Source organism: Neopsephotus bourkii, unplaced genomic scaffold (assembly GCF_033783945.1).
Source record: "Neopsephotus bourkii isolate Nb327-2 ecotype Australia unplaced genomic scaffold, CSIRO-AGI_Nbou_v1 NB_1770, whole genome shotgun sequence".
Lineage (NCBI taxonomy): Eukaryota > Metazoa > Chordata > Aves > Psittaciformes > Psittacidae > Neopsephotus > Neopsephotus bourkii.
In genome coordinates, this window is record NW_026902244.1 from 379,112 (window position 1) to 395,695 (window position 16,584).

The 16,584-nt window shown below is 41.2% G+C and overlaps 1 protein-coding gene across 9 annotated transcripts in view; it reads right to left on the reverse strand.

Moving 5' to 3' along the window:
- Positions 1 to 16,584, reverse strand: part of LOC133226184 (multidrug resistance-associated protein 1) — a 57,387-nt gene that overhangs the window by 38,703 nt on the left and 2,100 nt on the right. For 3 of the 9 annotated variants that reach the window (XM_061379398.1, XM_061379392.1, XM_061379399.1), the window contains exons 1-4: positions 15,991 to 16,138; positions 2,624 to 2,800; positions 1,720 to 1,845; positions 248 to 385 (exon numbers count right to left, since the gene is read on the reverse strand). In XM_061379398.1, coding sequence (XP_061235382.1) covers positions 248 to 385; positions 1,720 to 1,845; positions 2,624 to 2,800; positions 15,991 to 16,038 — 489 coding nt within the window. In that variant the 5' untranslated portion in view covers positions 16,039 to 16,138. Of the gene's footprint in view, positions 1 to 247; positions 386 to 1,719; positions 1,846 to 2,623; positions 2,801 to 4,305; positions 4,480 to 9,465; positions 9,545 to 15,990; positions 16,139 to 16,584 lie in introns of those variants that run through there. The other 6 variants (XM_061379394.1, XM_061379395.1, XM_061379396.1 and 3 more) reach the window with 4 other exon arrangements.

A 16,584-nucleotide genomic window follows, 5' to 3' on the forward strand; every position in this document is an offset into this window, starting at 1 on the left:
TCCCCTTTCTGGAACAGCTAGGAGAATTTTCTTGGCAACTGTTGCTGCACTTAAGGTCACTATGGATTTCACTAGCACCTCTAAGCAAGAGCCATTATGACTTTCTTATTTTGCTTTTATTCTTTAAGGAACAAAGGTACACTGAATGAATCGTTCACTGACTTGACTGGCACAATTAGAAAAGCAATTACTCTATCACTGCAGTACTTAGGATTATTTTCAAGGAATGAGGCTAGCAATCACTTACCATATTTAAGGCATGTTTTATTTTGGATCTAAAAACCACTGCGGCACATGTCAATGAGATGAGCCAGAAAATCATCATGACACCTGAAGACTGGACTCCTTTTAGTCTCTCATACTGTATCAAAAATGTGGCAAGCAACTGTGGACAAGTAAGATAAAAATATATTTACACACTAAGTTTTACAACATTATACACATATACAAGGTACTGTGTCAAAGTGTGCTTATTTAATATCCCAAATCCAGTAGCTCCCAGGAACACCCAGAGATTTTAAGTGTAATTCAAAAATACCTTTAAGCATTAAATGCTCTAGAGCAGTAAAAATAAAAAGTGGACAAAAAAGTGAAAAGAAATATGTATTACACACAAAATGTGTTTTGCACTGTCAAAAGCTGCCAGGCTTTACTACTTTAATTTCCGGTTCTACATCACAAGTCAACATGCAATTATAGCAACACTATATCCTTTCCAAGACTAGTTCTTTTTAAAATAAAAATGTTTCTTTCCATACAAGTCACAACACCAAACAACACTGATCAAATATTACTCTATTTCTGTATTTTGTGTGTTTTCAGAGTCATTTAGGAAGCTGGTACAATTTAGTAATCTCACTTGGCTGCTGCAACATGCATTTTCAATCACCCCAACAACGGCTTGGCAATTGCACTATTAAATGACCACAAATCATTTCACAGTTCTTGCATCTGTCAGCATGCTTAAGGGCAACTGTTTTTTTTTCTTTGGCTTTTATTGTTATTGTTGCTGCTGCTGTTGGGGTTGTGTTCTGTCCTGTCCTGTCCCCCCCTTCAGTATCATGTTTAATCACTACCCTTTCAAGACTGTGATAAATATAAGGCAACTGACAAGAAATCAACAGCAAGGCATTTTTGCATTTTCCTTGAAATGGAGACTACCGGTGGGAAAATAGACAATACTTGTGCATCTAGGTAGAAAAGAGTTAGATAAGGATACCTATGTGCCCCCTGGCATTTAAGGCTTTCCACCATGCCATCAAATGAAAACATGCACTTACGAATGTTATATGCAAGAGTTTGTAGTAAGATACTTAACAATGCAATGCCTTTGACAGTCTTTTACTAAGTTCAGTGTGATTTGTATTATCTAGGTTTAATCAGTTCTCCCACCTTGATTTCTCAAGCCCGTGCTTGAGTCAAGGTATTAAATGAACAGTAGCTCAAGCCTGCCAAAATACGGCAAGACAACTAGCACTGGCTTGTGTGCTAACACGCAACACACTGAGCACAGCTGGCTTGGGGAAAGGGGAAGAGGGTGTCCTAAGATTTTTTATTAAAAGAAAGTGGACATCTCAGAGTAAGTATTTCCCAGTTCAGCTGCAGAGTAAGTCTTTATGTAAAGACTGTAGTTGAAAGAATTACAACACTGAATAACACTAAGATGTATGTTATTGTTTCAGGCTTTGCATGAACAAAAGCCATAATAGAAGAACTTACCATTGTTATACCCAATAGTGTTGGCCCAACAAGAAAAAATGGAGCTCGAAAAGTACTTTGACTTCTTTCCCAGAAAGAGTAGAAAAGGTCTGCCCAGCAGACTATCCACAGTATTAAGCCCAAAGCCTGCAATACAAAAAGTGTATTTCATACATCAGTTCACACAGATTAGGCAGCACAATATATACATGAACACTAGATGTTATGTGCTAGTAGAAGAGTCAAAAATTAGATCATCTCTTTTGGGCAATTCTACAACATGCTCAAAAGAAGAGTAATCTGGCTTTACCTACTGAGTCCCCACTAGAAGAAAAGTGTTTACTAATCTTTAGTACCGTGTAATTCAGTGTATCATGAAGCAGAAAGCTGGTGACTCTCATTCCTAAATAACAGATTGCAGAGGCAAAACCTCTCCAGTACCCCATGTATTACAGTCCTTAAAACTTTTCTCTTATTCTACAGGAGGCAAAAAAAAGAGTAAGAAATGATTAAGTACCTATTTCACAACAGAAGTGGAACAGAATACCTGCAGCAGCTCTAGTAATCTATGTTGTGCGATTTAAGAAGCTGACAGGATAACAAAATCTTTTCATTACTGAAATAAAGGCCTTGAGATTGAGTTGCTTTAAAATAGTTTGGGTTGTTTTTTTTTCTATCTGGTCTTACAAAGCATTTGCACACTTTTTTGCTCTGCCACAATACATTTTAGAAAGCCTATTGATAAAAGGGCAACAAACACATAAGGCTTGAAAATCAAACACAAGTAGAACAAGTAAGTCACAGCTTAAGCGTGCACACAGGCCAAGATTAATGTGCAACAAAAATAGTGTGCTAAAACACAGCTGAGAATAGATTTAAACTTCCAGATAAGCATAATAAATTCTGCTTTTAAGAAGTCACATACCGTTTTGGCTTTGTTGAGGTTTGACATTTGTATGTATCCCCTGTCATGATAACGAAGGTATAGGAAGTACACTGGGAAGCAGACCCACAGATAAATACAAGGAATCCAGATCAGGACTGTGTTCTGAAAGCACTGGGTGAAGTCTGGATTTTCTGTGTGCCATGTCAGATTCCAATCCTGGGGAGAGAAAAATCAATCAAGTTAAAGAAAAAGCAAACACAGAACTTCAGTATTAAAAAAAAATAATAATAAAAAATAGCTATTACCTGTCTTATTCTGTATCCCTCCTCTATATTTGTTTATACTTGTATTAAACTGGCTTAATTCTGTGGTGTTTCTAATTTTATTGCACTTTTTATAGTTTAGAAGCTTTAAACCTTTACAAGATGACATTGTCTATACACAGCTACCATAACACATAAATGTAATACTGGGATCTTTAACAGTACTGATCAGGATCTTTAACAGTATTAATCAAGGACTTTCATATTAACATTGCAGAAAAATAACATGACAATGCTAGTTACCTCCCATTATAACCATGGTGCAAGTATGTATAAATACTCAGATAAACCACATTGCCAAACTTCAGTGTGGAAACATTATCTGGCGCACAGTAAAAGTGAACAGCACAAGGCAACATCAGTTCACTATTTTAACATTGTCTCATAGCTCCTAGGCTGTCTGCAGCAAACCCAGTGGAGACTTCCTGGTAATTCAGAACTACAGGGCATAAAAGGAAGTAGAAAGTTTGCCCTTGCAGCATGTTTCTTACTCAAAAGGAAAATGTAAATCAATGTAATTCAATGTTTTCCTATTTCTCTTAACACAATTTTCAAAAACAAATCACCACACATCAACCCAAAATTTACAGTAATAAAAACACAATCACAATTTCCATTACTGGTACAAGGACTATTTACAATGACAGACTGTTGAGTAAATGAACTTTCATACCATATTTATGATTGGTTTGAGCTAGGGAAATCTCCTGCAGGAAATTCTACATTATAATTACTGACTTTGCTGTTGGGGCACTTCCTCTCAACTGCTGTAGATTTCTAGTTCTCAAAAAAAATGATGCAACAGAGAGTTATCACTGCTGCAGACAGACTGCAATAACCGACAGCCAAAGCAGAGCTGACAGGCTTCTGTTTAAAAGCTACACAGCCAAGAGTAGCAGTGTCATGCCCAAAGGCTCAGTGTCATTTTCAGTTGCAAAGCATTTTTTCAGCCAGTTGCACAGCCTACAACCACACAGAATACCAGTACCGCTACTGGCACATAATGGTAGTCAGTAATCCTTTTCCTCTATAAATGCCTGAGCTAGTCATAGAAATAAGTGCCATTATCCACATTTTATAGATGAAGAAATAGAAGCAAAAGGAGCTCTAGTGTCTGCCCCCTTTATTCTATCAAAGCTGCAAATAGATCCCACTGCCATACTTTGATCCTTATTTGTCCCCATCTTCCACTGATTAAACAGTTTCAATTAAACAGTCACAATAAAACAGATCTAAAGAGAGCAGAAAATACAACTTGTAAAAATGTCAATTTGAGGGTAACCAGTCATTATTTTAGCACAGAGCAGGTTTCCCCTTGAATTTCACTGTTCCATATGAAGACGTCTTGTTTGAAAAGGAAAAGAAGAAAAAGAAAGAAGAAAAAAAAAAAAACAACACCTTCTTTTGAAAACATATTAACAAATGTATCATCTTTCCCTGCTGCCCTCTCAATTTCTGTCAGAATCTAGGACATTTTCTGTTAGAAACAACACACAATATGCACAGGACACACAGCTATTACTTTTCTCCTCTATTTCCACAGCATTCTAAAAATTCTTCACTTGATGCCATTTTTAATTTGCCAGTTAAAAAAGAAATATTTTTTTTTTAAATCTCTGAACACAGCCAATTCAAGGAAATTAACACTGGTAGAGCATAAGAATGCCTGATCACGTTTTACTGTGTCTGCATACGGGTCAAGTAAATTGTTTGCAACGAGGCAGAAGCTGCGAGGTACTGTGGGCAATCCACATGCTTACCGAGTTCCCTGACTGCAGAACATCATCAGAAATTTCAGCTGAGTCATCCTTACATTTAGCTACTGCACGAATGTTTTTGGCTTTCTAAGTCCCAGCTGCTCCGCTCCAGCACAACAGTCAAGAAAAAGTCTCATGACTCTGCAGAACAGTTTACAATTCACAAATTAAGATAGTTCATATGATTATACAAGGAAATTGAGAGGCCGTAATCAGCTTTACACCAAACAAAGAAGAACGCTGACATTTCACTGAGGGCTTTTTGGGGTTGTTTTTTTGTTGTTGTTGTTTGGCTGGTTGATTTTGGGGTTTTGTTTTTTTTTTAAGATCTAAACACTGCTTGGGAAAGTTTCTATCTCCTTTTTCAGTGTTTTTAAATGCTTGCTGTAAAATGAATCAGGCAATTACCAGGAAGGACAAAGCGGGTAATGCACATGTCACTGCCACGTGGCTAAATAAAAGAAAGAAGTGCTATATGCATGACCGCTATGCATATTGGCTGGAGGATATTCTAAAAACATGTGCAGTCTTTCATTTCACTTTTATATTTGCATGTTTCTGCATGAAACGCAAGAGGGTACAATGCAATGGTATTTTAGGGTTAAGGACAAAAAGTTGGGACAACAGGGTGGTTTGAGGTAAGATTACTGCTAGAATTTAACAGCTACAGCAAGATGAGTGTATCTTCTTTCACATTTTTCCAGGATTTGATCCAGAAGCTGCTGATATCAAATAGGAACTTGCTTAGGCTTAAATACACTATTATTCTCTGTACACCAGAAATGGCTACACACAGGCGAGGTGCAGAAGCCCCTTCCATTTCATATTCATTTCCGATGACAAAAGATGAGCAAAACATGCATAAGAAGACAGACATGGTGGCATTTTTTCCTGCCAATTCCCTAGGTGCAGTTCTCTTAGGCTATGTCCATACAAGGCAGCACAGGCAGGAACAGAGCTGTAGACCAAATACTTCCTGCTGGGCACCTGATGCCCTTACAGGATGCCTTTCACCCAGGTTCAGACAATAGGAGTTGCAGCCTCTCCTGCAGGCTGACCAGCCTGTCCATCAGCCTCTGGGAGCACGCTTCCCAGTTAATGCCTGTCCAAAAGGCACTCAGGCCACTCTTGAGTGAACCAACAAGCAGGGCAGGGGACTGTCAGGAGGTCACATAAGAAGCAGGCTACCAGTCTGAGATGTTAATGCCCTCAGTGCACAAAGTCAAGAGGACATCAATCCATTACAAAAGAAGGGCACATCCTAAGTCCTATATGGAGGATATCATAGCTCTAAGTCCTATATGGAGGATATCATAGCTTTATGAGGTTCAATCATGGCTGGAAAGCATGTCACTCAGCATGAAACTAACATGTACTTCTATTCAAATCACAATGTTGAGTCGAACAAGTATAGGCTAATTCTTCTAGTTTAAAGTACATGCTTCTCCTTTGCTTTATAAAAATCCAATATCAGAGTTTATTTTTTTTTTTCCCAGCACAAACCAGTATTCTTTACGGACCAACACAGAATCAGTCACTAAAGCAGACCCTTGTATTTAACAGACATTCATTAGCAATTTAATGACTTTTTTCTAACTTGAGTTTTAGAAACACTGTTTCAGAAGTTTTATGAAAGCACTAAGTTGCCCCATTTTCACATCTTAAATAGCAATTTTCACTCTGACTGATCGGCTAACCCTTCTACTTTGCAAGAGCACATCAACTGACAAGAAATCCATGTGTCCACTGAAAGCCTACACAAACTAACAGTCTCCTGCCATGAGGGAGGAGGAAAAAAAGGGTTAGGTTTATAGCTATTAAGGCTGTATAATCTAGAAGCAGCCTTTAATTTAAACAATGACTGCAGGAACCCGCAGGAGAAGAATCCTTGTGTGACCCCTTTTTCCTTTCTTGGTAGATGCTGGGAGAAGATCTGCTGCTGGCTTCATTTTATACTTGTTCAAAAGAACCACATCTCAACAGATGTTACACAGTTTCAGGTTGGGTTTTTTTTTCCTTTTAAGATCTATGGAAAATTTTAAAGTTTCCCAGAATAGCAAATGGATATTTTTAAATTTATCTGACCTATTTCTCAGTTTTCATTTCCATCACCAGCACTGCAACTGAGAAATATACCAGTCCACAGTTTTTGTGCCCAACAGCACGTTTTCTTTTATGGCAATAAACCCTTTCTATCATACTTGAAGTGAAACCTTCTATCTCCAAGAGTGCAAAAAATGCTTGGCGTTCCCCAGAATCATGGGGATCAATTCACATGTAAACCACTTACTTAACAGTGCATAAACCCAAGGAAAATAAAGAACTATATTAAATTTCTGTCTAAAATTTCAGGAACAGGCAAGATAAAAATATTGGCAGGGGTACAAGACAAAAGTCACAACACAGAAGATCACTTATTCTGCCTCTGCTCGGAGAAGGAAGACTACAGAGAAACTATGCCTCCAGTGTGCCCCATCTGAGGAGTAACAACAGTATTTGACCCTGGACAGGACCTGGTGGCTAGCTGCCCCTCCTCTGGCAGCCAGGAAAGGCTGTTAAGTGAGCAGCCAGCAGCCTCCTGGTCTCGCATCAATAATCCTATCTGACCCACAGCACATTTTAAAATTCTCACTGCCAGAATAGGAAACACCAAAGCCACTCAGTTTCCTGCCTGCTGTGCACAAGTGTGCTACAGATACAGGCTGCCAACCCCATTGTTAAAACCACCTGCATAAACCAGCTGTGACTAAAAAGTGATTTAAATATTTACCACACACCTACGTGAAAAATGAAATCACGAAACTACATTGGAATCTTAATACCATGGTTGACACTCCTTCAAATGGAGTTTTACATTGACACTGGTGTACTACTTCAGTATCTCCCACAGAAGAAGCACCTCCTCTGTAGTACCAAGATACCATAGAATGGTTTGGGTCAAAAGGGACCCTAACAATCACCCAGGTCCAGCCCCGCTGCCATGGACAGTGACGCCTTCCACCAGGCCATTTTCCTCAAAGCCTCATCCAACCTGGCCTCATATGGTTTCTCAATCTTATTTTCCTAATAGTAAAAACCATTTTGTGTTTAATGAAATGGTTACACTTAGCAGAACACAAGTAATTAGCTCTCTCAAGCACTAACACTGAAACTGAAGCTCACGACTTTCATTATAAGAGTACTGTTACTTTCTCATAGCCATAGGAAGTCTCGCAATCTGGCACCTCTAGGTATATTAGAAAAATCCCCAGCACAGCACCTATAAACCCAGGAACTGTTTCAATGATTCTCCCTCAGATGCCACAAGGCCATCAGCCTTTAGCCTACACTATCTAGAACAGCAAATTTCCTGCCTGCCTATCCCCAGATCAGAGATTAGCCTGATGTGGCTGAGCCTACAGCCCCAGAAAAGCTAGTAGCATGAGTGGACAACAGGGGATGAGGGTGCAGAAAAGGACTTATCTCTTTAGGGCTGCTTTAAAGGAACCCTGACATTATTTAAAAGGTCCCCTATACCACCATTCTTCGCCAAAACTAATAGTAAAAACAGTGACACTGTTGACCACACTGAGAATTAAGGAAAGCAATGGATAACAAAGTGATCCAAATTTTGCAGTAGGATAGAAGAAGGTCTGTTTTCAAGTAATGAATTTTAAAAAGCTCTCCAAGTTATTCAGTTTGTCAAGTGAGTTTTATTCAATTTAGCTTTAGAAATTTTGAAGACAGGCTGAAATAATGTTCTCAAAACACTGTAAATATAGTGTCTTGATTCTATCATTCACATTGCAGGTCATGAAATATGTACTGGATCTCACCATTTCTCTAAGAGCATATTCAGAATAGAGCTTATGACAAGCACAACCATATACCATCTTCACCAGTGTAGTATTTGCCCTGCTGCACCTGCTGTTCACACTAAATCACAGGAGGTGACAGGTTGGTAAAACAAACAACAGATATTCACACAAGAAAAATCCTCCAGAACTCCCCAAAACTCCATCAGAAACACCCACACCTGCAGCTCTCCTGTCTGCTCAGCAATACTCACAGGAACAAGAACAGACAATAACGTCCCTGACAGGGTCAAACAAGGTGCTGATGTATATGACATTACAAAAAAAAAACCTTCCTACTGACATGTTTATCATTCACTTAAAAATACTATGCAGCTTATATTGAAATTATTTTGGAAAAAGTACTACTTGCATTAAAGGATCCAACAGTTCCAGTATCAATTCAGATGAAGCAGCATAATATACACATGCAAACATACCTTAGCTGACATTTATTTCCTCTAGCTTTTTTTCTTAATAAACAGTGAGTTTCCCAAAATGCACAGATCTCTCCTGTGACACAGTGTAGTTGCTGTTCTTGCAACTGAATTTAGCGCAGTGTGCAAGTAAAACGGTACCTTTGCTGTGATGTACACAATGTGAGCTCATGCTGCATTTAAATAAAGCTTTCAATACACTACCAATTCCTTTGAAGACCTGTACTAACTACATTAAATTAACGGTTTACCGGTTTATTGTACTGTGCAAATAGGAAGCAGCAGAAAAAATCTAAAACACTTGAACAGATTTTACAATAATATCTTTCCAACAGCTACTTTCTACGCTAATGAAAAGCAGCTAGAAGGCATTTTTTATTTTTAGAACTCACAAAACCAAGACTCTACTGAAAAGTAAAAGCCACACAACCAAATTTTTGATCTTATTCCCAGGCTGCCACATGCTCTAAAAACTACTTCTGCAAGGAGAACTGACAAAATCATGCTCCTGCACAGAATGCTACCACTTACCACAAGCAGTGGAAGAAATGAAGCATGCCAGACTGCTGATTTGGGAAGAGACTTCAGGACTTTCCTTCATGTTCACATCTGAGGATGGGTGCTCATATCTCCACAAAGTTATCAGACATTAAGGCAAGTAAGAGCCCAATTAGATAAGTAAGTTTGTGAAGTTTTGCTCTTCTACGGCCATGGAGGCCAAATGAGAAATACTAATGGTAATTAATTGCCACACTAGGATGCAAGAATTAGATTCACATCTCTGACTCCAATGGAGATCGCATTCACCCACACAAAAAACAACACTGTCACAAGACAACATTGTTAGAGCAAGAGAGGGAGCATTAAACAAAATAATTAAAAAAAAAAAAAATCACATAATAAACAGGAGTCCTAAAATTTTAAAATCATTTCTATAAAGACTGTGTGGGAAATCTCAGTGTTTCCTGTGACAGGTAAACACCATTTATTTCTCATAATGCCTTCTATGAGAAACAGTTTTAGCAAGATGAAGTTCTCAACAGTAATGACTTACAAAATGCAGATTTGACTAGTTAAGGCAGCCAAGAAAAATGTTCTACCTTTCAATACCTGTTCCTGAACTTAAATCAGGCCTCTGCACCTCCTTGCCCAAAACCCAAACATCATTATTTCCTAATATTCACAGAGAGATGAAATCCCTGGTTATAGACAGCACGGCATCAGCTGGAACTGTGTATAAAATGACAAAAAGGAGAAAAAAAAACACAAACAAAACAAAACAACACAAAAAAACAACACAAAAAACCTTTTGCTTTTGTTTTCCTTTAGCTTAAAATAAGAAGCTGGTGCTGACAAGTTATCAGAGAAGGGTAAACTCCACCTGCAGCTGTGGAATTTACAAGAGCTGATCTTTGTAATCCAAGAACCCAAAAGCCACTGAATTATGGCTATTTATGTCAGGGAAACATATGACAGATTACATCAGCATTCACAAAAGTAAAACGGTTGGCCTTTTTCTACAGACATGGTATTTCCAGACCCTGCAAGTACCATGACACATTTGGCCACATGACAATAAAATATTTACCATTCAGTTTCAGAATCAAAAGGATAGGTTTTACCCATCTGTAAAATTTTTCATTGAAATACTCTTACTTACAAAAATACATGAAAAAGATTCCTGCTCTCATCTCCTTTTTGCACCAAACCCAGAACTTTTGCTTAATGCAGCAGCCTGTATATCTAGTTCAAATCACTGTGAGAATTTTGAATACACCTGGGTAATAACCTTACAAAGGGCCTAAGACAACAGCTTACATTGGCATAAACCGTATCCAAAGCTACCACAGACGCAAAGAGTGAGAAAACAGTAATGCATGGAATTCTGACTCTATTAAAAGTAAGCAAAAGGTCAGTACCAGGCAGCAGGCTTTTTAGAGATGTGACCCAGAATGACTTCAGTGCAACCCAGGTTAACCTTCACTTAAGTCCCAGTATAGCACAGTGTCTCAATGCAAACTGCAACATAACTGCATGGAACAGCACAAGTTATCCAGGTGTTCTGATGAGGATTTTTCCTCATTTAACTTTTCTGAGCAACCTTGAACTGACAGCTGTAGAATGCCAGCTCATCTGTTAAGAAAATCCTCATCTGCAATAGAATGTCAGGCTTAATTTTCCTGTATTTCCCCTAAATTCATCTATTCTGGACCAAGAGAGATAAGCTTTATTTCTAACAGAAGTTTAATTTTTATGCAAATTCAGACCAACAGAAATGCTTTACAGGTTTAAAGAAGAGAAAGCTGACAGATAAGCTTCTGGCTTTCATTACTAAAAATGCCAACAATCACCAAGCCAGGAGAATCATGCAATCAGCTGTTTATTACAATGTTTATTACAATCTTGTGTAAAGGTTTTTCTGTTTAACTGTTTTCTGCTGCTGCTCCTTCTCTATTCCAAATGCTGTCCACATATTACCTTCCTGTGGCAGCAGGTGTATAGGTGGTTTTCTGATCTGCACACTCTTAAATTCTGATCACAAATGCATTCATGAACTTAGTACTTTTACAACTGAAGGAAGAGTCTAAATTCATCATTTTTATCAAGCTCACTCAGCACCACTCTCAGCACCTCAGTCCCTTCCTAGCTCTGCCACAAACACACTGAAAAAGCACTATTTTACAGTGCAAAAGGCTGCAGGATTCCAAGATACATGCTAATTTACTGCTTGTCTGATGCATGAAAGCATAAGCCATGAACCTTCAGAACACGAAATTACTTCTTACATAAAAAGTCTGTTTTTCCTTCAGAAGTCAATTTCAGGAAAACTGTCAGTGTCCCAGTGCTCTCATAAGCAGTATATCCACAGCAGGTGTTTATAACAGACAATAGCACTTCACAACTGTCAGCTAATCATTATTATAATTAACTACACTTCATTCATTTATTAAAGAATATTAATGGATTTTCTCCTTAATAACATCCTATCAAGCCACATTATACCCTTAGAAGATCCTAACATGTCTGCAAACAGCTGAGAGACACTGGTAGATCTCCCCTATATACAATGTCAAACTGAATACGAATCATAATATACTGGGACAAACACTCAAGAAAATACATTTACTGAAGCAGGCAAAACATTTCTGAAAGCCTTACAACTCCACACAACAGCAAGAGAAGCAGAGCCCAATCCCACCAAGTTGATCCCTGGATTTTGTGTGTGAGGCTTTGCCTCGGCTTTTCTCATCCATTCCGTTTATGTCCTGTAGTTTGGTTCCATATGAAGAAGCACTATACTTAGAACAGTACATGGATACAATTTCTTTACTAACAGAGAAGAGGCTCCACAAATGCTTTCTGTACCAACAGGAACGAAAGAGTCCTGGGTTTACGCAGGCAGACACAGCCTGGATCATTAAAAGACTCTGTAGCTTTCAAAAAAAACAAAGGAGATTAAAACTTAATTTTCTCCTAGAAGTAAATGGAATTACTTGCTTTCAATCCTTCCTCAACAACCAAAAGTGCAACTAAAAAAAGGAGGGGGTGGGGGGAGGGAGGGGGAATCGTCACTAACTTCCCACTGAGATAAAGAAGAATTAACATCTATCAAAATTAATTTTAAAAAGCACATCTTTGCCTGTGAAGGACACGATAGGAGCTTACACACATATCAGCTATTTCTCTCATATTCCTGTAAGTATAAGCAAAAACCTCAGAATTTCTGATTCTATTTGACTTACCAGCATCTTCTAATGGACACACAACTAAGGCTTCCTGTAACTCCTGGCAGAGCACTGGGGGAGGGACTGTCAGGAGCTGCTCGTGTGAGTGTAAACTCACTTTTTCATTCATATCTACTACTTCTTTCTCATAAAAGTCATATTGGAGGATAGCCTTGAAAACTCTAAATATCACAAAAACTCTTATCCTCTTCCTTTAGCAAGTTCAAACATAAGACTTCTATAAACATGACACTACATAGTTTACAAGCTCTGAAAAACTGTAACTACCCAACATTTTACTCAAAAGAAAGGAACATCAACATGCTATTTCAAAATTAAACTCTACTGGAAATCATTGTGTGAACATGCATATATCCGGACAGCTAGGTCAGCAGGCCAAAGTGTACAGCATGCTCTACATCTGCCTTGGTGCTTATCCTGCTCACCTAGAATGACTGAGCTCCTAACGCCACTTCACTTTTTTTGCCTGCTGGTACTGAAGCCAGGGAGTCTGCACTCATGCACTAGCGACATCCCAGGCAAATGTACCTCAGCATGTCAGGTCACAAGAGTTTTCAAGTTTAAACAGGCCCTTAAAAGTCACTGCACTGAAAGGAGAGCAGTGCAAATGTTACCCGTAACCCACTAGGATTTTTTAGAACTTTTACTGTCATCAACAGCTATTAGTAAATAGTAACTTTATCTTATGCAGCTGTACCTTTGTGTTATGGATGGGATACTCATTCTAAGATACTCAGTGATGCTCAAGAGAGCAAGGAAGAAACAGTACCCTTCCAAAAAGGGGGTCTGGTTCAAAGGAAGTAAGAAACAGTTTAATTCTGTAAGCAAATCTGACTGCAGTGAAGTTAATATGCTGAGAGGGGGCACAGAGATAGATTAAATGGGGGGAGGAAGGTGTGCAGGTGACAGCAAGCTTGCTTGTGCTGTTGACCTTTCCGATTAGGTATTAAATAAAACCAATCTGTTTAATTCTCAGACAAGAACTTTCAACATTAACATTCCTTGGGTGTGCAAAAGATCAAAATCCTGGGCAGCAAGGCTTAAGAAGATTAGCATACAGCCTTTAAGGGTCCATTAGGTCCTTTCAACATGCAGTCTCCCCCCACAATTTAAAACTGAGCTGCCTCAAACTCAGCACCACCCTTAACAGAAAACACATCTCTTCCCTGAAGTAGTTTGCCAGTGCTAGGAAATCCCACTGCTCCACTAGCAAGCACCAACCAAAACAGCTGATGCAGCCATAAAGCTCACCAGAAGAACGCAACAACATATGCCACCACATATCTAGCCATCACCCAGCTCTGAGAAGCGGAAGAGTGCAGTCCGCAAGACAGGAAGGCACTAGCACACAGTAAGTACCACACAGGTGGTATCTAGAAGTCCAGTGAAACACTGCATGTACATAGGCATTTCCTGAAACTCCATTACAACTTCAGCTTCAAGTAGCAGCCACGATGGAAACACCAGAAAACAAAGTAGCCAGAGCATCCATAAGGACCAAGACTAGCATTAGTACTCTCCCACTATTAGGAACAATGCAACAAAGCGGATACAGAGTGCTGCTCATGAGGACAAGTTCGCCAAGGAAGAAGAGTTTTCCAGACACCTTACGCCAACTGGAATACACAATTATTCTTTTTCAGGATTAGAAGAACCCAAAACTCAAATAACCACACCCAGAGGATCTTTAGCTGGAGGAAACAAAGGCAGACTCCACGTGACTTGGAGAAGGATGACAAATCACAAAGTCATCTATGCTCTTGGGAACCAATGCATCTAGTGAAAAAAATGTGTGGTGTAGTTATGACCCGACAGAAATGGCTATACAAGAATAGTGTTTTCACAATAAAAGAATCTGGCATCAGAAATCCTATATAAACTAGCTGCTTCCAACATCTTAAGTGTGGATCTTGTTCCTACTTGATGTTTCAATCCCACAAGTCAAAGAACTGGCATCTCTTTTCCAGAAGCTTTCCCATAAACTGAGTTCTAACACACGTATTCCCTAAAGCTCTTCAAAAATAAAATGTCTCATTCTAGGAAAGGGAAACATTTGATGACAATCTGTAATTTAACTCACTCTGAGAAACATGAAAATTAGCTTAAAGGATTCATGAACACAAGCAACGTAATAGGAGGTGAGAGTCACTTTGGAACAGCTGGAAAAGATAAGTATCTTGAAGTCTTAATGATTTTTAAAATATTTACTGAGTAATAACAGCTCTTGAGACAAACAGTACAACAACATGTGCTGAGACATACAATTTTATTTTACTCATAAGGCTGTTCATTAGCTCAATGCTGGTTTTGGCAAACAGCCGATGAATACATGAGTTTCTTGAACAGTCTACAAAAGTCTACATCTCCCTCTTAGGCCTACATTGTCCTCAGTAGCTCGCACCCCATTTCCCCCCCCCCAGTTTCCAGCTCTCCGTCCTCCTTTCCTCCACAAAACTTCTTTTTCCATACAACCCGTTTTCTCCTCACAAGGATTGTCACTGCCTTCCTGCCCTCCCAGAGGCCTCACTGCTGCTAGCACCTGTGTGCTTCTGCAAAGAACACCTTGTCTCAGCCGAGCAAGACCCACTCTGCAACGTTTCCACATCACCCTCCTTTCCACAGCTGGTTTTCAGTTCACCCACAACAGGCTGCACTCACCACTCAACATTAAGGAAGAGCAAAAATATCACTATGCAAACACGCGATATAGCTGCTAACCCGCAGAAAGCGTATCTTTGGCCTCCTTCCCAGGACAGCCACTTCAGTATGATGGCAGCAGTCAGTCACCGTTATTACTCGCACAGCCCTGAATAATGCAGACGAACAGCCAAACGCGGATCACTCAGGAACTCGTTCCGTGTCTCCCAGGCAAGCGCTCGCTAATCCGTCCCTCCCTACAAGCATTTTATTTCCCTGCCGGAAACCGCGCACACGAAGCACACCGGGTCTCACTCTGCGACTCGGGAGCGGGAACACCGAACACAGCCGGAGACCCGGGAGCCCCCAGACACGGCCCTCCTCCTCCACGTAAGCCCGAGGCCGCTTCACGCCGGCGTATCACGCACGCACTGCCGGGGCTAAAGGGGCTGGCGCACGGCCGGGGCGCGCAGCAGACCCCCGCGCTCTGCCTACGGTGAGCGCCGGCAAGGGAGGTTCCGGCTCTCCCCCCGCCGGAGGCAGCCTCTTCGGGCTCTACCCGGGGCCAGCGACCATCCTTGTCCCACCCGGCTCCCCACCATCCCTCAGTGCCGGCACTGGCAGCAGCTGCCGCCGCCGAGCCGAGACCCCTCAACCCCATTCCGCCGCTCACCCAGAAGGGCTCGTAGGGGTCCACACTGCAGAAGCTCTCGATCCCCATGGGGCGCGGAGAAGCGACAGCGGACTCCCGCGGCAGCGCTGCGCTTCCCCCTCCGCACCTCTCCGCGCCCGGGCGGAGACGACCGGCACCGCCAGCACGGCGCCCTGATTGGCTCCGCGGTCACGGGGATGCAGAGCCCCGGCGCCGCCACCGCCCGCGCTGCGCAGCCCCGCCTCGGCGGGGGCAGGCGGCTCGGAGCTGTGCACCCCAGCCCAGCCCGGCGGCGGCGTTCCGCGGGGCGCGCACCTCTTTCGCACACGCGGTGGCCCGTGCCCCAGCCCGAGGCGAGGACGAGTCCCGAGGCTGGGAGCTCAGCCGGACCGTAACACGTGCTCGGCTCAAGACACCCCGCGCCGCAGCCAGCCTCGCCGGGGCGGAAGCATTGCCCCCCTCGTTGCACTCCTGCCTCGCCTCCCTCCTGCAGCCTTCCGGATCGTGCACCTCCCATCCGCACCGGCTGCCCGCAGGCACCACTGCGCGCCCTTCTCCGGGCACCAGATACAGGGACCCCACACATGAAGCCAGAGCCTTCCTTGGGGAAGGACA